Source organism: Papaver somniferum, chromosome 9, assembly GCF_003573695.1.
Source record: "Papaver somniferum cultivar HN1 chromosome 9, ASM357369v1, whole genome shotgun sequence".
Lineage (NCBI taxonomy): Eukaryota > Viridiplantae > Streptophyta > Magnoliopsida > Ranunculales > Papaveraceae > Papaver > Papaver somniferum.
The window spans coordinates 3,577,042-3,600,036 of NC_039366.1; the positions used below are offsets into that span (position 1 = coordinate 3,577,042).

At 34.8% G+C, this 22,995-nt stretch overlaps 1 protein-coding gene and 1 long non-coding RNA gene across 2 annotated transcripts; both read right to left on the reverse strand.

Moving 5' to 3' along the window:
* Positions 1–9,010: 9,010 nt before the first annotated feature.
* LOC113308764 lies at positions 9,011–10,167 on the reverse strand. The gene is made up of 3 exons (XM_026557228.1): positions 9,868–10,167; positions 9,610–9,749; positions 9,011–9,517 (listed from the first exon to the last, which is right to left on the reverse strand). Exons 1-3 carry the CDS (start codon positions 9,996–9,998, stop codon positions 9,372–9,374), a joined length of 417 nt encoding a protein of 138 aa, XP_026413013.1. The 5' UTR covers positions 9,999–10,167; the 3' UTR covers positions 9,011–9,371.
* A 4,019-nt stretch (positions 10,168–14,186) lies between these two features.
* LOC113309345 lies at positions 14,187–17,056 on the reverse strand. The gene is made up of 3 exons (XR_003340534.1): positions 16,913–17,056; positions 14,942–15,049; positions 14,187–14,489 (listed from the first exon to the last, which is right to left on the reverse strand). It is a non-coding gene; the product is annotated as an uncharacterized LOC113309345 (long non-coding RNA).
* Positions 17,057–22,995: the final 5,939 nt, after the last annotated feature.

Genomic DNA, 22,995 nt, shown 5'->3' on the forward strand with positions numbered 1-22,995 from the left:
CTAACTAAATGACTAACAAGGTCTAGCTTTAACAAAACAAAGCAGGAGACCAAAGCTTTATCACAAACATTGTAGACACATCGAAATGGGCATCTAGTTGTACTGCATTATAGTTGCAACCGAAACATATTTGTTCTTATTGATCATGTTGTAAACAAATGTATCCATCCATAATCCAGCTACAAACCCATGATGCACACATAAAAGAACAAGCAAAACTAACAAATACACGACTAAAATGAAGCACGTGAGATAAACTAGATTGATCCTCCACTCTTCATCTTCATCTAGGAATCACACTTTTTTACTCATACTCTCATTTGCTTTCATCTTAATTTGATTCTGCTTCATGCATCACAGTCTGTAGGCTTCTCATTCATCCTACACGAGATTTTAAATTTAAGAAAAGTGTCATCCATGATGTTTTATTTAACTATAACTCTAAGACGAATGCATGACAACCAACCCCGGTCGTCATTGTCCACAGAATGATCATATTTGACAATATATTATCTCGGGGCTAAATCTTAAGTGAAACTTTGTACTTTACCATCAGCTCGGTCAATTATGTACTAAGGTATTGCATCTCTGTGATTATTTATTTTTTAATATATATATATATATAATGGGCTAAGGTATTACATCTGTGTGATTCTTTATTATATATCGTTTTATTGATCAATAAAAAATAATCCTAAGTGAACCAACCTCTCGGGACCCACCACAAAGATTTGTAGGGGGTGGTTTCACCCACCATGAGCTCCACAAATTATGGGTAAGGTATTACATCTATATGATTCTTTATTATATATCGTTTTATTGATCAATAAAAAATAATCCTAAGTGAACCAACATCTCGGGACCCACCACAAAGATTTGTAGGGGGTGGTTTTCACCCATCATGAGCTCCACAAATTATGGGTAAGGTATTACATCTATATGATTCTTTATTATATATCGTCTTATTGATCAATAAAAAATAATCCTGAGTGAAACAATCTCTCGGGCCCCACCATAAAGAATTGTAGGGGTGGTTTTCACCCACCATGATCCCCACAATATTTGTGTCTCCCGGTCAAGGTTTGAAAAACGGCCGTTTTTTCCGAAAAAACGTCCGTTATAACGCTCACGCCCATATACTGTGCCTGTGAGGCTCACCAACACGCTTACCTAAATAACACCGATAAATAGGAAAAAATGGCGTTATTTAGACCCGTTATAACCGTTTTCACACATGTGATTACCGTTTTTCTAAAATTAATATTTCAGTTTTTTTCTTCTAAATAACATTTTAACCCACGTTTTTTACACCGTATTTTCCGTTTTCATACCGGTTAAACCCGTTTTTAAGGAAAAAAATTTTGAGTTGGAGAAATTCTTATACAATTTTTAATTTCAAACTTACAACTAAAATTTCATAAATAATCATTAAACACTTCAAATTTTATAAACTTACAATAAGTAACCTAGTGACAGTAGTGCTTGAAATTTTAAACTTAGACAAACCAACTTGTACCGGCATTTTTTTCCGACTTATTCAAGTATTTTCTGTTTTCTCGACGATTCTCAGTTGATTCCTCCTCCTCTTCCTTCGCCTCATATTGGTTCGCGTAATGCATTTGGCTGTCGTAGTTAACAGTATCGTCATCTTCATAACCATAGTCTTCTTCCTCATTATCATTACGATTATCTACTTCACTATTGATATTAATATTGGAATTATACTCTTCATTAATTCCTCGGGTATCTTCTTCTGGACGATCTTCAGTGTAATGAGAATTGTATATGGGATTTTCATTTTCATGACCTTGTGTATTGTCTCCAAATGTTAGGTTACCAAAGTCATAAACAAAGTTACTCACTGGCAACCTTTGATATGAGATTTCAACTTCTGGATCATGCCATTCGTATGGTGGAGGGAGAGGCTCTGGATTATTAGCTGCTTCCTCTTCCAATTCATTTAACCAATTTTCTTCCTGAGGTAAAACTGGTGTTTCATCATCCCCTGCTATCCAATCAAGCATATTTTCATCTGTCAGCAGGCTATGAACATCGTGGACATCGATGTTATGTCGCTTTGCTTTACCTTGAACTCTTTGCTGCTCCAATCTTAAATTGTACTGAACATATACCAAATCGTTTATTCTTGACGAAACTAAGCGGTTGCGTAGTTTGGTGTGAATTCTTTCAAACACACTCCAGTTCCTCTCGGATCCAGACGATGTGTTTGTCTGGCTTAGTATCTTTACCGCGATCCTCTGGAGTGATGGAAACTGAGCACCGTATGACAACCACCAGCTTACAGGATCACCTTGCAAAGCAGCCAATCTTGCTGATGGTGATGCAAATTGGCCTTGCATCATTTGCATTCTTCCCGCCTAAAAATATCAAAAACTGTGAATAGAAATTCATATAATTACCAAATTAATTGTTAATAAAAATTCACACCTCTAGCATGCATGTCGCTTGTTCTTGAGGGCTACTAATCATGCATTTGATATAACTTCACTGAGACAAATTTGGGGCTGAGAAATTTCATTGTTGATGAGATTGGCTGCTGGGTTGTAGATATAATATGGATTCAGAAAATGCGCTGCAGCATGAAGAGGAGAACTCAACTGATCTTTCCATCGTCGGTTAATCACACCTACAATAGAATTATTTCGAGTTTTACCCAAACCCCTTTCTATAGTTTCCACACATGTAGCAAGTGCATGAAACAAATAACCCATGGTAGGTTTATCTGAATCCAAGAAACGGATCATTTTCAATAAAGGACCAACCATCATGCATGCATTTTGGCATGTGTGCCAAAACATCTCATTCAAAATAAGTTTTTCACATCTTTAGCCGTACGAGTTTTTCCTTCTGGCGAGTTCACAAATTCTTGGTCTGCAAAAAGACTCTCGATTGCATTACGTTGATCAATGATACTTTTGATTGTGATAAAATTTGTCGCAAACCTTGTTAAGCCAGGGTGCAATAGATTGCGTCCCCCAGAATGTTGTCTGAATCTAGCAAGAACCCAACCATGATTATAAATAAATTTACTGATTTTCTAGCTTCTGAAATCACACCTTTAACAAAGGGGAACTTTTCAGTATCTTCCAACATTAAATCCAACACATGAGCTGCACAAGGTACCCAAAAAAATGTACCATACTCTATGGCCAATCTCATACCTATTAAAACAAAATGAGAAATGAATTAATAATATATAAAAATAAACAACTGTAATTAAATTAAGTTGTAATAGTTACCTGCAGCTTTTAATTGGGATCCTTGATCAGTTACTATTTGAACAATATTTGTCGGACCAATATCTTCTATAACCGGTCTGAACAAACTCATCAAATACTCTGTTGTCAACCGATTATGCTCGATGTCAACGCTTTTCAAAAATGATGTCCCATGGCCACTGTAAACTAAGAAGTTTACAATCGTATGGTTATTTTTGTTTTTCCAACCATTTGACATGAGTGTACACCCATACTCTCTCCAATAATTTCGTTGGACCGACACCACATCCTTCTGAATCCTTTGTTTTTCCTGCCTTAATAATGGGTTCGACAACTTATAGGAAGACGGAGCTCTGTATGATTTTCCGAAATTTGCAACTGCATTGAATGCCTCGTGGTACTGAGTTGAGTTGGACACATTGAAGGGAATATCATTAGCATAGAAAAAACGTCCAACAGAAGAATCAACTTTTTCCCGGCATGTTTTACTTCTCCCAAAATTCGCCATGCTAGGTTGAGAATCCCTATTAGTATTATATTGTCCTCCCATATCTACAGACATCCTAGGTGCTTGGTGTGGTGTACGCATTGAAGAACTAGGTATGTCCATAGAGGCCTGTGGACGCTGTGATGTACCTTCTCCGGCATTAGTATTCTTACTTTTTCGTCCAAAAAGGTTCTTCAACTTCGATAACCCGCTCATTTTCTTTTGTGTTACCGACGTTTGTTCTTCTTCATCTATATCATGCACAGGGTTCCACGGTTCATTTTCATACATATCTTGAATTTCTGTATCTTCATATTCAGTTTCTGGTACTCGTTGCCGTTTTGCTTTGTTTCTGTCTTGCACCCATACTTTTGCTAAATTTTTAATCTCAGGTGGCACATGCATGCAGGGAGTAATTGTACCTCTTTGTTGTGCCAAATGCATTTTGAAACGCGAAATTCCCGCAGACACTTTTTTTTCACAAAAATTACACTTCAACTTTTTACCATCACTCATTACAGTACAATATGCATGAAAAACATCTCGTTTTGCAGATGTTGATCCTTCCATTATATTCTGTAAGTAGGAAATTTCACATAGCAATAAGTGACATATATCAATTCATCATGCCATTTTTTTTTATAAAGAAACAATGATTTTTACGTGCCAACTGATTCAAGTTGATGGACTATTTAATTATGAATATTAACATTTATTAAAACATTTCTTAAATAAATGATAATAAAATGAACAAAAAATCTATATTTCTTAAAACATTTCTTAGATAAAAATGAAACATTTATTAAGTAAATATACGTTAATAGAATGAAACATTTCTTCACTTAACATTTCTTAAATATTTCTCAAACATCATGAAAGAAAAAAACATCGATATTTCTCAAACATCTATATTCACTACTCTAACATCATGAAAGAAAAAAATGATAATAAATAAATTAATAACGTATTAATAAATTATATCTCTAATTGAATGAAAAATCTACAAAAAATAATTAATATTACCTCTTAAACTTGTATTTGAGAAATTCAAAATGTAAAGCATTCCTTTGAGCAAGAAGCAGAGAACCAGAGGTATTGACTTCATTTCAATTCTCTTCTTGTCCTTTTAAAACATTCCTTTGGGCAAGAAGACATAATAGCTAGCAAATCGAAATATTCTTGAAACATTTGGAATCTCGTTGCATGCGTATATAAGCACAGGCTAGCTATGTCTTTGATCATGAAACCAACTACTCTTTTTACTTTTTTTTTTTGTTTTATTTCTTTAACTTTTGAGTCTGAACTCTAAAGTACAGACCACATGTAGCATATACTGGACACACCTCCAAATGCAAAATAAAAAGATAAATCGACTCCCTGACTTCCCTCTCTCACTCTCTTTTTCTCTAGCTAGTCTCTGACTCTCTTCCTGTTGCATTCCTTGTTGGTTAGTCTTGTAGCAAGTAGCTAAGAGCCTAGGAGTATTATTTGACAACAAAGTTTTGACTGCTTTTGAATCCGAATATGCATTATTGAAATATTGGGGAATGCATTGAACTATTCGAGTGACAACTTGAACATATCAAGTGGATAGTGATAGTATGCGTGTATAAATATTGTCGGTAGACGATAACTACAATGCATTGTTATAAGTCATAGACTTAGGGTTGTGAATTTTACTAGATATCCATAAATTTGTATGTTAAAAACCCATAAACAAATAAATAAAAAATCAAATAAATAAATTAAACCAAAAAAAATGAAAAAACGTAGTAACAACGTTATTTAGACCCGTTGTAACCATTTTCACAGCTGTAATTACCGTTACATAGGAAATTCAGATCACAAATTATTTATTTTTCTTATTTAACCGTTATCACACCCGTTATTTTAAAAAAACGTCAAAAAAACGCGTTTTATTCCTATATAACGCGTTTTTGACCCAAAACGTGCTCACACCCGTCAAAACACGTTTTAACGGTCACACTTAGTACCTGTGACCTGGGCCGTGACCCGTTTTTCGAACCTTGCTCCCGGTTGATTCCACAGGATTTTATTCACGGTGGATTATTGAAATAAATTTATGCTCTAAATTTCTAATTCTGCAGAAACAAAAGAAAGCATAAGGTAACTGAATATGGTTAACCACAAGTATACCTACGTAGATATACCACCTCTCACTGTGTTCTTGTAATCTGTCTGATTAATATGACTAATAATAATGTTAAACTTGTGCTTCGCATATGGTAATTCGGTCTACTCACGAACAACGAGGAGTAATAATAACAAAAACTTTTTTCCTTTTGAGAAATGAATACTTCCTTATAATGAAATTTTGAAAAACCAAACTCGAAGATACTACAACCGAGACAGAAGGGCTTGGGCAGATTTTGGACAAGAGGTGGTAGCCCTTGGGACCATAGATTAGCAGGGGATGCTTTTGTGTGCAGCCACATATGGGCTCCACGTCGCTTATCCTCTCCCTTTCTTCTTGTCCCATATCTAGACTATTTTTTTTCTTTTGTCCCTTGTTTAGCATTTTCTAAACTATAAGGTCTATTCCTATGCACCAAAATGTCGTTTGGCATATCAGGTGGCATGGCAAACGAGTTGCGCCACTATGGGAAAACCACATAGCAACAGAGTTTCTAGCGAACGTTATTGACAATATCGCCAGCAATAAAGTCTTTATCGCCAGCTCTGCCATGAATATCACTCGATATTGACTCTAGCGTTAACGACTAGTTCTTATCACTATAAATAGGTAATTTTCAAACTCAAAACTTACTCCAAAATTTTTGTGTAATTTTCTTTTCACTATTTCTCTCTTTCTTAATCTAAATTTATCTATTTCTCTCTTTCTCAATCTAATTAATTTTTTCGAATTTTCCCAAATGGCACAATTTCAAACCCAACTTGATTCGGCAACACAACTTGATTTTTCTGGAGTAATGCTTGAAGGTGCTGTTAAGAAAATATGTGATAGTTATAAAGAAATAGGTAAGAAGCAATGAAGTATTCAAGTTTTGGATATTAACCAAGTCAAAACCGCAACTAAGAAAAGGCAAATAAAATCAAGGCAAAACAAATTTGAAGCCAAAGAAGAAGATAAACAAAGGAAACTCCGTACATGAGCTCATTGATTGGAAGTTTGGTGAAATCTAGAAGATTAACAAGATGAAGAACATTGTCTCGAATTTTTATTTTTAAAGTTTATATTTGAAATTATCATTGTCTAGTTTTATGTCTTGTAAAATGACTATTAATGGTTATATCGAAGTTTTGAAAATTTGACGAGTACTGTCGAAAATTAATCTTAATTACTTTCATGATCCAATCTTACATTTTAATAGATACATTTAATAGTTTAAACAAATATTAAAACTTAATACTTAGACAATTAAGAAATTAAAACATAAGAACTTAATTGGACAATTTAGAAATTAATAAAACATTAATATTTGACAATATCTTAAAATCTCGAATCAACTTCCAAATTATAAGTCTTTTTCGTAGATGCGACGATATTCTGCACGACACCTTTGTTGAAGTTCCATCATGGTTTCCCCATCCCTCAAATTTGGATCTTCTTACTGAAGTAAAACAACATACCTAGTAACTTCCTGATTGATTATAGTGAAGCGATGACTCAACTCTGAAACATCACGGTTGTTGAGGTTCATTGTTTGTTTTTGAAATTTCCCAAAAATCTTTTGCCAAAATGTTTGGGCATGTAATGCATCTCCGAATAAAGTCTCAGTAAAAGAAATATAATTCCTGCAAATACATTCATCTTCCGCAGTAGTGAATTTTTGTAATCGCCTCCTAAATTGACTTCTCCTAATTTCATTTTGCACATTGGCACGATTAACAACTCTTTGATTTTTGGCAGCATGTTCTTTTGCTATGAGCTCGGCCATGCCATATTATCAGCCATGCTCTCTGAGGAATTGGAAGAGTAATGAAAAGAATTGGAGATTGAGAAATTCTATAAAGATTTAGAACTTCTGGTGTGAGTTGAAATGAGTTTCAAACTATGTATTTATAGAGGGGAAAAATGGTAGCCATTGGATGAGGAATTGATAATCGATGATCAGATTAGCGAGCGATGTAATGACTAGCGTTGGCGTTGTAAACCAACAAGCGATATTTTGATCATCTAGCGATGGACACTCTTTCGCTCGTTGGAAAGTCTGTTGCGTATGTTTATATGTTATAATTGACACATAGACATATTCGTTTGGTACTTTGACATTCCCATTATATATGGCAAAATCTGATATTTGGCGTGTGTATAAAAATAAGCCCAGTGGTTTGTATAAATTCAAAATTTTTATGTAAACGGCCGATTGAACTCCCTAAAAACTACCCTTTCACATATTGTGGGGACCAATAATGGTCCCTACAAACTACAATAGGTGAGAGTCTCGTCCTTAAGTGAGAGGGGAATTTTCACCAAAATGCTTTATATCTGCCCCATTTTTACACCACAAAAATCTCCCGCTTATGTGTCGCTACCCTATTAGTGCACGCATTCAGGCCACGGACCCACCGCGGGCCCAATGGGTTCATCACTTCCCAATCAAGGGTTTACATCTGTGACACATAGGGGCGTAGAGAAGTGGCGTAAAAAACGGGTAGATGGCTAGCAGCTTCGGGATTTTCAAATGGTCTGACTCTGTTGTAGGCAGTTTGAATATTGAAATGACTGGGTCTGGGTGTCTTCGTAACAACATCGATAAGATAGCAACATGAATTTGAAATCCATAGACTTGGGCACACTTACAGTCCTTTGCATAGACTGTTTGGTAAGACCATCCCATTTAAGATGCAAAGTTCTTGATACCCGCTGTATAATACAAGGTGGTTTGTTTTTGTTTTTACTGTGTCTGTGGAAGTCATTGCACTTTCCCCAAGGATTCTTATCGTTTTGGAGTAACCATTGAGAGTCCCTTTGATTGTCGGAGGTCATAAAGTATAAACAAACCCTTGCTTATCTATATCTTTATCTTCCTTCTTTATTTTCCCTTTTCTCCATTTAAAGTGATAGCTGCACATATTGAAAATAAGACATAAGTATTACATCCTATTCATTTTGTTCTGGCTTCTATTCATATTGAAAATAAGTACTCATTTTGTTCTGGCTTCTATTCATCAAAGTCTCAGTTTTACTTATCATTCTAGCTTCTATTCATCAAAACTACGATGTCACATTCTAACACAGATATATTCCAAGATTAAGCGTATAAATTATTTGTGATACATGATTTCTAAGTCTAGCTAAATGACTAATTATAACAAGTTCTAACACAACAAAACAGGAAACAAAAGCTTTATCACAAATTGTAGATACACCGGAATGAGCAGCTAGCTGTACTGCGTCCTAGTTGCAACCAAAGCAGATTTGTTCTTAGGGTCAGGCTCACAAATGTATCCATCCATCCAAAATCCAGCTACAAAATAGCGACGCGCACATAAAAGAACTAGGAAAACTAACAAATACACTACTAAAACGCTTAGATAAACTAGATAGATCCTCCACTCTTCATCTTCATCTGGGCATCCCACTTCTTGAACTCATACTTTCAGTTGCTTTCATTTTAATTTGATTCTGCTTCATGCATCTTTGTCTGTAGGCTCCTCATTCATCCTACACAAATCTTAATTTTAAGGAGACAAGTGTCATCCATGATGTTAATGTAGCCTTTATCAGGGGAATCGTTATCTCTAAGACGAATGCATGACGACCAACCCTGGTCGCCATTGTGTAAAACAATCTTATATACCATTTCTGCATAAACAAAAGAAATTATAAGGTACCAGAATCTGGTTAACGACGCAAGTAATACCTATAGAAGAAAGAGGATACAAATGTGGATATACCATTTCTGACTTCGTTGTTGCGATCCATCCGACTCAAAATTGTAAACCTGTGCTCCACATGCGGTAATTTGATCGGGTCAAAAGCGACGAGGAGCAATGATAACAAAGCCCCTCTTTCCTTTGGAGAAATGAACACTTTCCTGTAGGTGATACCAAATAAATAAGAAGATTAATCAAAAGCAGAGAGAATGAGGAAAGAACAATAAAACTAAGCAAAGTAGTAGTAGGACTACACGATCCGGACTCCAGAATCCATACCATTTATAACCAGCAACATTAAATGTATCAGAGATAGTTACTTCATCATCATTCAATTTTGATATATTTTCAATCTTCCAAGTGAGTTCAGCTTGAGCAGATGAACTGAGCTCCACCATCTTAGTCTCCATATTGATTAAACTACTGAAGAAGAAAGATGATATTATGAAAATACACAGTCTGTATTTACTATGACTTGGATGAAAGTTGAAACAGTATGCAAGGTAACAAGGGATTTGAAGCGAGGGTTTTTATAAGATTATGGTTGCGTTTTAGTTTATCTTCCAGTGGAAGGCTGGAAGCTAGAAGGAGCGACGGAAGAGAGTGATTTCATGACTAGCTTGCCTACGGTATTTAAAGACTAGTTTAACAGGGTTAGTTTTTATTAAACGGACGCAGGTGTCTGCCAGAGATGTCAAGGAGTGGCGTACCATTACTTAACTTCCTGCACCGTAAGATTTGACAACTCAAAAATGAGTTGATGTTGTCAGATGCCCGGCAAGTACTTTGACTATTGAGTTACAATTTGGACTTGCTATAGGCATGGCCCTAGCTAAATGTCATGATTGTGATTATTACAAGTCTTTTGACGTGCAAAAAAAAAAAAGAAAAAAGAAAAGAAAAGTCTGTCCACGGAGTATAGATCGCCAAAATGATATATGTCCCCCACTCCGGTTCCCATTCCCTTGCCCCGTTTACGTGTCATACATATATTGGTTAATCCAATAATAATGTGATTCCCTGTTAATTTCAATTCAGGGGATCAAGGACTAAGAACAATGCCACCAAATGGGAAAAGAGAGAGGGGGAATTGTAGCAGGTTCGCACAGATTGACTGTTTTCACCAAAGTTGTCCCTAATGTTAGGCAGCAGACTAGTTCAAGACAACAAAATTTCATCCCTGGGACTCGCCAAAGATTACCAGAACTGAAGGTATAAACGAACATAGAGAAAAACTACCCAAAAAAACCGCCTCTCACAAACCACCTCATACACGTCTTCCGAAAGGTTAGACCCACTGGGATCCACAAATAAGAATAAAAATAAAAAAAACTCTAAGATGCGATTTTAGCGTGTTTTTTCTCCCGGCCCGTAGAGAACCATTGCTAATAGAATTATAAGGTTATGGATCACTGGGACCCACGGTGGGACCATGGTGGGTTCAGACTTTCCAAAAAAGCTGCAGTCACTTGGTGAAATTTAAGACGATATATGTTGTTGATTAAGCTGGCTAATTGTTCATATGGTCTCTTAATTCTAGACAAAGCCTCGTGAGCCAGCTTATAACCAAATTAACAAAACATGGTGCAAACTAGTGCAGCAATTTGCAGCCCGGCTATCACATATATATTTATTTTAGAAGGGAAAAAAATGGTTTCGTCCAAAAACGCCTCAAAATGTACAGGTTAATCCAGTCCTAGTTGACTAGGTACAAATTAGTCCAAAATTTGTGTAAAGACGCTGCTATTCTTCGCACGCGTTTCATAAAGCACACGTACGTCGAATGAAAACAGTTTGCAACTGACACATTAAGGGTGAATGTGACACGTTCGTTCAAAACAAAAAAGCTGAAATTAAAAACAGAAAAATAAATTATTTCATTTAGCAGAGAGAAGAGAAAAGAAGATCAGAGAAAACAAAGAGAAGAAAGAAAAACTGTAACCTAACTGACAAAACCCAAATCGAAACCCTAAATTTTCATAATCAAACCCTAAATCTTCATTATCAAACCCTAAAGCTTTATAATCGTTGATGATTGCACTAGAAGTAACAACATGGTGATTGGGAAAAACCAGTTCAAAAGAGGAAAGAAGAAGAACTATCGTAAGATACAACATCAGTTGAAGAACAAGAAATTTCAAAATCACCAGGTCCTGAGACGAGATCAAAATCTTAAAAGAATGCAGCAGTTTCAACATCAACTGTAGTAAAAAAACTGCAAAATCATCACCATATAAGAAGACATCAAAAACTTCAAAGTCATCACCAATTAAGAAAGGAAAAGGTAACAAATATTGGTCTTATTTTTGTGTTTTAAAGATTTTTTCCCATCACTTATGTTACTAGTGTACAGATCTGTGCACCAACATGTTGTTTCATCTTCATATGACCGGTTGTGTGTGTTTTGAAGCTTTTTTCTCGTCATTTGTGTTATTAGTGTACAAAAATGTACACCAACATGCTGTTTCATTTTATACGACGTGTTGTGCGTGTTTTGAAGCCTTTTTTCCCATCACTTGTGTTACTAGTGTACATAACAGTACACCAGCACCTTCAAATAACATGGTATGCGTGTTTTGAAGCCCTTTTCTCATCACTTGTGTTATTAGTGTACATAATTGTGCACCAGCATGCTGTTTCATCTTCATATGGCTGGTTGTGCGTGTTTTGAAGCCTTTTTCCCATCACTTGTGTTATTAGTGTACATAATTCTGCTCCAGCATGTTGTTTCATCTTCATATGGCCCGTTGTGTGTGTTTTGAAGCTCTTTCCCCATCGCTCGTGTTACTAGTGTACATATTTGTCCACCAGTGTGCTGTTTCATCTTCATATGGCCTGTTTTGTGTGGTTTAAACCTTTTTTTACCATTACTTATGTTACTAATGTACATAACTGTGCACCAGCATGTTGTTTCACTTCATATTGCCAGTTGTGTGTGTTTTAAACTTGTTTTCCCATCACCTGCGTTACTGGTGTACATATAAGTACACATATGTTGTTCATCTTCGTAATCAAATCTTTATTCAAAATCAAATCTTTAAACAGTTCGATTACTGGTGTACATATAAGTACACATATGTTGTTTCATCTTCATATCACATATGTTGTTTCATCTTTATTCAAAATCAAATCTTTCAATAAACTTGTTATGTTTTAAAGGCTGACTCTTATGGGGGAGGGAAAGGATGAGCGGAAAAGTGGGGCCACGTAGGACGGGAAGAATATTTGTCGTAGTGAGAGAGAGAAAATATAAGAAGAATATGCGTTTTATTTCAGGGATGTATGGACTTTTCTGTAAGCATGAATGTTGTTTTTGTTAGTTTTGTTGTGGTAATGTACATATTTGTATACAAGATGTTATTTCAGGGGTGTATGAACTGTTATGTGGACATGGATGTTATTTTTGTTAGATTTGTTGCAGTTGTGTACAGATTTGTACGACAACATGCCATTTCAGGGGTATATGTACTGTTATGTGAGTATGAATTCTATTTTACTTAAATTAGTTGTGGTTGTATACAGATTTGTACACATGTATGACAACTCAAGGATTTGTGGGTTATTTCGTCGGCGTGCATGTTATTTTTGTTGGATTTCTTTAGGAGTATACATACTTGTATGCCATTGTATCTTGTTATGGGCATATGATCTGTTTTGTGGTTCTAAATGTTGGATTTTTTTCATTTCTGTAGGTGTGTACATACTTATGCATTGTTGTATCATGTCATGAACAAATGGCATGTTTTGTATGAGCATGTATGTTGGATTTGTTAAAGTTCTGGAGGTGTGTACATACTTGTACACTAATGTATCATGTCATGGGAGTATGACATGTTCTGTGGTTTTGAATGTTAGATTATGTCATTTCTATAGGTGTGTACATACATGTACACTTCTAGTATCATTTCATGGACATATGAACTTTCTTGTGCGAGTATGAATATTGGTTTTAAGATTTTTGTAGGTGTGTACATACTTGCACACTAACATGTTATGTCATGGATATATGAACTTTTTGTGGGTATGGATGTCACGGGTTCTATAATTTTCGAATTATGGATGTCATGGTATACATGCTAGTACACTGGTAAGCTATCTCATGGATGTATGACATTTTTCATAGTTTTTGAAGTTGGATTTGTCTGATTTTTGTAGGTGTGTATATACTTGTTGGAGATGGTAGCATCAGAACCTGCAGAAACCTGTCGGTGGTCCTGCCAAACTGTAGAATATCGCAGAAGATAAATAATACCAATATTGGCGTGCGAGTAGGAGAGAAACAACTTGATTTATGTTTAAAACCTGCTTAAGTTGTTTGTAACTTTCTTAAACTTTTAACAACTATGTTTCTTAACTTTCTTAAACAACTATTATTACTTGTAAAACCTTGAATTAATCTTATTATTAGTTTGAATATATATGTTTTGAATGCAGATTTTTTCAGATTTACATGGTATATTTTAAATAATTTTTTTTTCATGTGTACATAATGGTGTACATGATGGTGCACATCTACTATCAGGTTAGCAAATCAAAGTGTACATGATGTTGAATATGTACTTACATGTTATAAAATTATTCATACCTGCAGAAATAAAGACACATGTACTGAAGTAAAAACCAATCTAAGTTCTTAAAATAAATGAGATAGTAACATACATTCATTGTAACAGTTTACATGAGAAAAAAAAGTACAAAGTCGTAAGCAAGAATGGTAGTAAATCATCAAGGAAGGTGCAAGTAAGCACTCAGTGCACATTATAGGCCTTCTTTACTTCTCTCTAGCAATTTTGATGCGTTTATTTCTTCGTCTTCCAAATGGAGTCCTAGATATGTGACTAATGATTCTACCTATAAGATCTTTTACCCGTCTCTTAGACATCAACATGATAATCTTCAACCTGTAAAATAAAACATATGCACCAATGAAATGATTTGAAAAAAAAAGAACATAATGTTGCAAAACTATGCGCAGATTCAAAAACAATAAACATGTGTATAACTATGTACACTTAGTTGCAGAACTATGCACATCTTTAAAACAATCAACCTGTGCACATCCATACCCATAGAAATGCCATATATAAATGAGACCGGACAACGTGCACAATCATATACACACGTACAACTTGAATCGTAGTACCTAAACAAAAATATCACTACCAATATTGAATAAAATTATTTTGAGCTTATGAGTCCCTAAATTTATACATACATACATATAAATTCAAATAATAACCAATGAGTCTAAAGTGTGACATATTACCGACCTGAATATCATCCACATCATTACTAGGGTTAACTATGGTCAAAATAAAATTTCAAAATCAATTGCAAAGGTAAAAATACTTACCCTAGTGACATCCACCATTTATGAATGGAATAATCAAGAGGTAATCATCTCTTCGACGTATTCATGTCCAACCATCTTCATTAACTGCTACCAAATAATTCATGCACCCTAGTAATACCATTCATAAAGTCAAAAATATGTACAACTATGTACACATTAACATTAACATGTGTACAACTATATACACCCAAAAAATATGATCCCGAAAATCTTAAAGTTAAAAATAAACTCAAAATATTCATTACAGAGCAGACAAGTGTACAAATATGTAAACCTATATAGAAACATAATAAACTCTAGCGTACATACTCGCAGGACATGCAATCAATTCATCACAAAGCATACTAGTATATAAACATGTAGAATTATACAAAAATCTAACTAATCAAACATCCACACCCACAAAACAGATCATAAAATTATGAGAGATCATAATGGTGTACGACTATTTACACACCTATAGAAATCCAACATCCATACCCCTAAAGCATGCTATATAATAATGACACAGTGCAATGGTGTACAACTATGCACACACCTTTAAAAAACCAAGTAATCCAACATCCATACTCACAAAACAAAACATAAAATTATGAGAGAGCATACTAGCGTATAATTATGTACACATCTACAGAAAAACAACAAAAATATAGCATTAATTCAAACAAAACAACCGATGCATTCATCACACATAAAGTTTTAGTATATAAATGTGTACGCATCTCCCAAAATATGGATGAATACTCACCATGATTCAAAAAAAGCATACACAACCTGCTCAGACTTGGTTCAGACCCTACATATTACAAAAAAACATATATGGTGTATATTAAAGTCCATGCACATGCTATATAAATTGAAACACATACTAGTGTACAAACATGTACACCTCTACAAAAAAAAAACCAATTATAACATCATACCCATAGGACATGCCATCCCTTCATAGAAAGAGCATACTAGCATACAAAAAATTATGCACCTGTATAAAAACCTAGCAAATTTTAGCATTCATACCACATGACATGTTATATGTTCATCATAGAGAATTTTAGTGTATAAACATGTACACATCCACAGAAAAAAAGAAGACAAATTCTAGCATCCATAACCACAAAACATGCCATGCATTCATCGGAGAGCATGCTAGTATAGTGTAAAAGTACGTACATATCTACAGAAAAATAACAAAAATAGAGCGTTGATTCAAACAAAACAACCTATGCATTTACCAAAGAGAATTTCAGTGTACAATATGTATACAACCTTCTTAGACATGGTTGATACCTTGCGTATTATAAAATACATATATAGAGAACATATACAATGTATAAAGTACACATGTTATATCACCATAAAAAGATATCAGATACTCTATCAATTAGAAATCATGAAATAAAATCAAACGCGTTATAAAAGCACACAAATGAAGAGATCAAGAGATCTAAAAAAATCACATCTAATAACAGAGGTAGCTCAAGAAAAATCTGAATCACATCTGAAATTTCTTAATATAGAATCCACTAACACAGAGACTTAAAAACAAATATATCTGAATCACATTTGAACATATCATAGAATTTATTCTTTGAATCAATCTTAAAATAACCATAAACTGAAACATATACAGGTACACATTCTGTTTAATCAAAAATAGAAGAAATCAATCAATCTATCAATTAATCGTCATTAATAACTTTGGTCGTGTTATAAAAAAAATATATGAAGAGAACAAAAACATCTTAATCATGTATATGTAGATCTCAAAATCAAAAAACTAACAAAGAGCAACAAATTTACGAAGAAGAAATGAAAATGAAATCAGAATTGCATGAAAATCAAAACTTAAATATAACAAAAATCAAAACTAAAAAAAGAAAATCAAAGAATCGATTTCCTACCATGCATTAAAAAAAAGCACAGTCACAAAATCGAAGAAGTAAAACAGAAGATTAACGATGAAAAACTAACCTGAGATCAAAATAATCTGATGAAGAAACAACTTAATCCTTCAAAATCTCTCTATATCTTTGTTTATCTCTCCCTTTCTCTCCATCTTTCTCAATTTCTTCTGATTTGAAATCTTAGATCCCCATTACATTTGAAAAAAATTGTTCGTATATGGAAATTCTGAAAGGGTAATTTTGATACTGTGAAAATCCGAGATATCCATGAATCGGTGTATTTTTGGACTAACTCGTCCATATTTGGACTAAATTGTTGGAGGCGGGGCTTTTTTGGACTAGAGAGTACTAGGCATGAGATGGGTGGACTAAAGCGTCCCAAGCCCAGTAATTTTGGGACTAAACGTCAATTTCTACATTTTAGAAATGGTTCTAAGCACACGGTCCATAAAGATTTAGTAAGGCTCAATAGATGGATACTTTAATAAATTAGGGGATGCTCACGATTATATAGGCTGGATTTTGGTTAAAGGGACATTTTTAATTTGATCGGCGAATCAAAAACAAAAGGGAGAAAAAGAAAACGGAAATTACAGACCATTAACATGAATCTTCCAAAAGCCAATATGCTTGCGTATTACGGGTCCCTAGTCATATTGGTAACAAAGTTTTCCCAAGTGGGAAAGTCCGGCTTGCAGACACTGATGAAACCAAAATCAAAGTCAAGCAACTCCGTTGATTCTCACTGTATATAGATGTATTTATATTTATCAGGGAGTAAAAATTACGGAGAGAAGAATTACCACATAAGGATAGAGTTTTAACACACACACCCTTATCCTTCTATGGAAAGTGTAAATTATGGTTATCAAACCAAAGTACTCAGCAGTCAGGAACAACAACAATGATATGATACATATTATAAACAAAAATCATTAATAGAAAAAGAATTCAAAGAATTCACAGTAAATAAAAAGGATATTTTGGAGTGTGTGGCCGTTGGATTTAATCTCAACTGGTTCATGTTGACAATTTTTTTTTTCCAATACCATCAACGGTGAAGTAATTCATGACTGCTAATGGGAGACCAGTATTATCAGGGGTACCGTTTCATATGAGACAAAAGAATTATATCCGATCCTGGCCGTCGGATCATTGAAACGGTACCCCCTGGTAATATCGGTCCCCCCATTAGAAGCCATGAAGTAATTGGTATACCCAAATCAGTCGGCATTGCTCTCATGATGAGTTCAATGACGACAGTGGAGTCGGTATTGCTTTAATGACGAGTTCAATGCCGACAATTGATCAGTTGGTATTGCAGTGTTGGATGAATACAATATCGACTCTACTGTTGACTTTGTTTTTTCTTTTTGCATATTAAGAATCGGTATTGCTTTGTTATTAATATATTATTTGGGGATACTCAAAGATAATTTACCCATTAAAAAAATTATTTAAATAAGGGGTACTTCAATTACTTCATAATATATATTTTTTCTTTTTTAGTATCCCCAATTTGTGAGAATATTTCGATTGTGGATTCTTATTTAGGCATGTTGTTTAGAATCTCTGTTCTTTTAGAGATGTTTACCTATCTCTAAATAATCATCGCTAGTTTGAGGCCTAGGTGAATTATTAGGGCCTATCACTACGTACCAAAATAAGACATTTTGAAGCAAAATAAAAACCCCTTAGTCAACTATTTTCTTTAATGGCTAATTTATCCCCAATTAATTAATGTTGATAATTAATCGGGTTATGGTGATTAATAGATGCTTGATCAACTGTCCTTAATTCATCATCAGAACATGAAAAAATCTTGATTTTTTTTTTGACAAAAATCAACCCAGAATCGGTAAATGTTCATGTACTCAATCTAGGGTTGACGGTTGTATTTGAGGATGAACATCCTGAACTCTAATCCAATAAAATGGAGTTCTAGAAAATTTAAATGACTTAAAAAAAGTCTCTATCCAATAACAAGAGACATTATGAGACTTTACAAAAATTTCGATGGACTAACAATAGATTTGACAAGACAACTCTCCGGAATAGGGTTGTCCATAAACTCCTGAAATCCTAGATCCGATTCTGAAAGTTCGACATCCTATATGATTTAATCTGATTTGTCGGATTTCAGATTTCATAACCGAATATATTATCGGAATTTACCTCTTAATCTTGTCGGAAGCGGGTTAGGCCAATTCCGTTTGGCTAAAATCCGACATCCGATAGGCCTAGGTGTACTAGTAATTTACGACCCCTAGTGATGTAGAACATCTCTACATTCTTTGTAGAACCTTCTCAACTTGCGTATCAAGTTACGCGTTTCCTGTTTTTAGTCTTTGTTATTTCTTCTTTTAGTCTTTTACTATTTCTAGATTCTTGATTCACGCCTATATATACAGGCTTGTTTTCGTTTGTTAGGACACATCTTATTATTATCAAATTTTATGAAAAAAACTCTTTTACAGAGAACCTATCATTTCTTTATTTTCTTTTAAACCTGCTCAAGAATATTCGTCTGCATCGCATCCTTTTTCTTCCTTCGCATCCCCTACGCCCTCCGTGTTGTATTCATCTCAACAAGTTCTACATTAGTTGGTACCACAGCCATAGGTTTTAGATCCTTATCAAAAAACCGATCCTTAAAACGCTTCCGCAACCCAAACCCTTACCTTTAAAGTCTAATACAGTTTAATTTTCAATGTGAGACTACGCTACCAAAGATGAGTTTACAAAAGAAACAGAGTCATCCGATAAGAAGTTTGAACTGTTAGATCTAGAGATTCAAAAAAGACTAGCGAAATTGAATTTGGATGATCAAGAAGACTCAGATGCTGAGAATAAATCTACATGTGAAGGAAAGCATTCACATTCGAGATACATCGATAAGAATGGACATAAACATAACTTCGTCCAAGACACTCGTACTCCAGAAGGTGTTCAAAAAAAGTTTAACAAAACTAGTCAATATGAAGGATTCGTCTGTCAACCTTACAAAAAATTTGCAAATCCTCATATTAACAGTGATGAAGAAGATGAAGCCGAAAAAATTTTAGATAAAAATTGGACAGAAGAAAAGCGTTTACACTCAGGTCAAAACTCTTATGGGTCTTTACCAGAGTACAAGCTTAAAGCTGATATTCCTACTTTCAGTGGGAAGTTCAAAATAGAGGAATTATTAGACTGGTTTTATGAAGTTGAATCCTTTTTTGAATTCATGGAAGTACCAGATCATTCTAAGGAAGCCTACAAGCTAAAAGGAGGAGCTCCTGCTTGGTGGACTAAACTTCATGAAGATCGCAGAAACTGTGGGAAACAACCAATATGTACATGGCAACGAATGAGTGATCTTTTAAGAAATAAATTTCTCCCTCGAGATTACAAGTAACAACTATTTGTTAAACTACATACTTGCCAGCAAGGCGCAAGATTAGTGGAGGAATATGTCTCCGAGTTTTACAATCTAATTGCTCGTACTGAAATTAATGGAAGTGCAAATCAACTCATAGGAGGTTTGAACCGAGTGATTCAAGAAGGAATGACCCAATCTGTTTATACCATGGAAGAAGCTATACAACAAGACATCAAGGTAGAGCATCGTGTTTTTCGTTCTCAAAAGACTTTAACTAAGCAATTTAGTCGGTCCCAAGGTAATTTCAAACCTTATTCTTCAGTTAATGGTTTTCATGAGAATTCATACAATAAGGACGACAATACACAATATGTTTCTAGGAAACAATATGGTTCACCAAATTTTGCTAATTCTCAACATCCTTTGCCTAAGAATGACTCACCCATCCTTCCAAATCCTGTTGAAATTCAATCCATACAACCAAAACCCATTACTTCTCGTCCAAACTACAATCAAAATACTCGATTTCCCACTAAGGATCAGACATCTTTTCCACCTTTAACTAAGCCACAAAACCCTTATGCTAAGTTTAGGGGAGAAAGTGTAACAAATGCCAGCTACCTGGGAATATATCTGCTGAATGTCGAATTTTTCATGGATTGGTTCAAGATACTCAAGAGGAGTTACACAAGTACCATGGTTTGGTTGATGAGAGTAGACGCGAGCTTGAAGAATCCGAAGATGATGAGAGTATAGAAGAACATGAAATTGGAGAAGTGACTGGAGATCATCACATGGGAATGATTAGACCACTACTGCTATCTCAACCTTCTTACTCACATCGTAACAATATTTTCAGAACTAAATGTTCACTTGGAGGAAAGGTAGTTGATTTTATTATCGATAGTGGAAGTATGGATAACTACATTGCAGCTGATGTAGTTAAGAATTTGGGCTTACCTGTGACTCCACATCCTCATCCATATTCTGTTGGATGGGTAAATAGCTCTTCATCTCAAGAAATAACACATCAGTGTCTTGTTAAGTTTGAATTCGTTGGATATGAAGATGAAGTCTTGTGCGATGTGATCAATATGACTGCAGCACATTTACTTCTTGGAAGACCATGGCAACATGATATACGTGCAGTTCATAACTGTTTTGAGAACACTTATACCTTTTATAAGGATGATTTTTTTTTTTTGATTCCTTCCAAATCTGCGACTGTTTATAAAGAACACAGTGATGGGAAAACCAGTGCATTAGTGGCTTCTATTGTCAAGAATCTACATTCTCATACACTAGATTCTCATGAAGCCCTTAAGCCTGAAGTGTACATTCCAAAAGGGGTACAACCATTACTTTGTCAGTACAAGGTTTTATTTCCTGATGAATTGCCTACTTCTTTACCTCCATTAAGAGATCTTCAGCATTCAATTGATTTCATCCCAAGATCTTCTCTACCAAATGTTGCTCATTACCGTTTAAGTCCTACTGAGCATGAAATTCTTCAAGGACAGGTGAATGAATTATTACAAAAAGGGCTAATCAGGCTAAGTAAGAGCCCTTGTTCAAGTCCTTCCTTTTTGGTGAGCAAGAAAGATGGTGGATGGAGAATGTGCATCGAGTGCAGAGCTATTAATAAAATTACTATTCCATATCGATTTCCAATCCCTAGACTTGATGACATGATTGATATGTTAGTAGGTGCAAAAAATTTCACTAAACTTGATTTAAGGAGTGGATATCATCATATTCGCATATGCATTGGTGACGAATGGAAAACAACTTTTAAGACGCGAGAAGGTATGTATGAATGGTTAGTAATGCCTTTCGGCTTATCAAATGCTCCTAGTACTTTCATGCGTCTAATGAACCAGGTATTATAACCCTTTCTTGGGCATTTTGTTATTGTTTACTTCGATGATATCTTAATCTACAGTCATAGTGAAGATGAACACCTTATACATCTCTCTAAGGTTTTCGAAGTACTTGCTGAAAATATGTTATATGCAAACCTAAAGAAGTGTACATTTATTTCAAGCAAGGTCACATTCTTGGGTTATGTTATTTCTGATGCCGGTATTGAAGTTGATGAAACAAAGAGTACAAGCAATTCGAGAATGGCCTACACCAACATGTATTAAGGATGTTAGAAGTTTCCATGGATTAGCATCGTTTTATAGACGTTTTTTGAAGAACTTTAGTTCCATTGTTGCTGGTCTCACAGATTGCTAAAAAGGAGAAAAAAAATTCTGGACTGAAGAAGCAGACAAGAGTTTCAGTGCTTTTAAAGAAAAGTTGTGAAGTACAACTGTACTTGCCATGCTTGATTTCAACAAAACTTTTGAGATTGATTGTGATGCTTCAATGATCGGCATTGGCGCTGTTTGTCTCAAGAGGGGCATCCAATTGCATATCATAATGACAAGAATTCCGAAACAAGAAAGAAGTGGTCGACATATGAACTTGAATTGATTGCTTTAGTTCAAGATTTAAAGCAATGGCACATTTATATTATTCATAAAGAATTTTTCGTCAACACAGACCATCAGGCTCTCAAGTACCTTCAAACTTCATCAAAAGTGAATAGAATGCATGATAGATGGCTGTCCACCATCAACCAGTACACATTCTCTATTCGACATAAAAGTGGGAAACTAGATACAGTAGCTGATGCTCTAAGTCGACGTACCCATCTCCTTGTTACTCTTAACAATGAAAGTATAACTTTTGATTTTATTAAAGAAGTTTATCCAGATGATGAAGACTTTAAAGAGATTTGGAAA

What these genes read in the sequence shown, in the direction of transcription:
- LOC113308764 (XM_026557228.1), bottom strand. Translation starts at nt 9,998, where the DNA reads ATGGAGACTAAGATGGTGGAGCTCAGTTCATCTGCTCAAGCTGAACTC. An exon ending in AATGTTGCTGGTTATAAATG is followed by an intron (nt 9,750 to 9,867) that starts GTATGGATTCTG and finishes TATCACCTACAG; the next exon opens with GAAAGTGTTCATTTCTCCAA. An exon ending in CAACAACGAAGTCAGAAATG is followed by an intron (nt 9,518 to 9,609) that starts GTATATCCACAT and finishes TTGTTTATGCAG; the next exon opens with AAATGGTATATAAGATTGTT.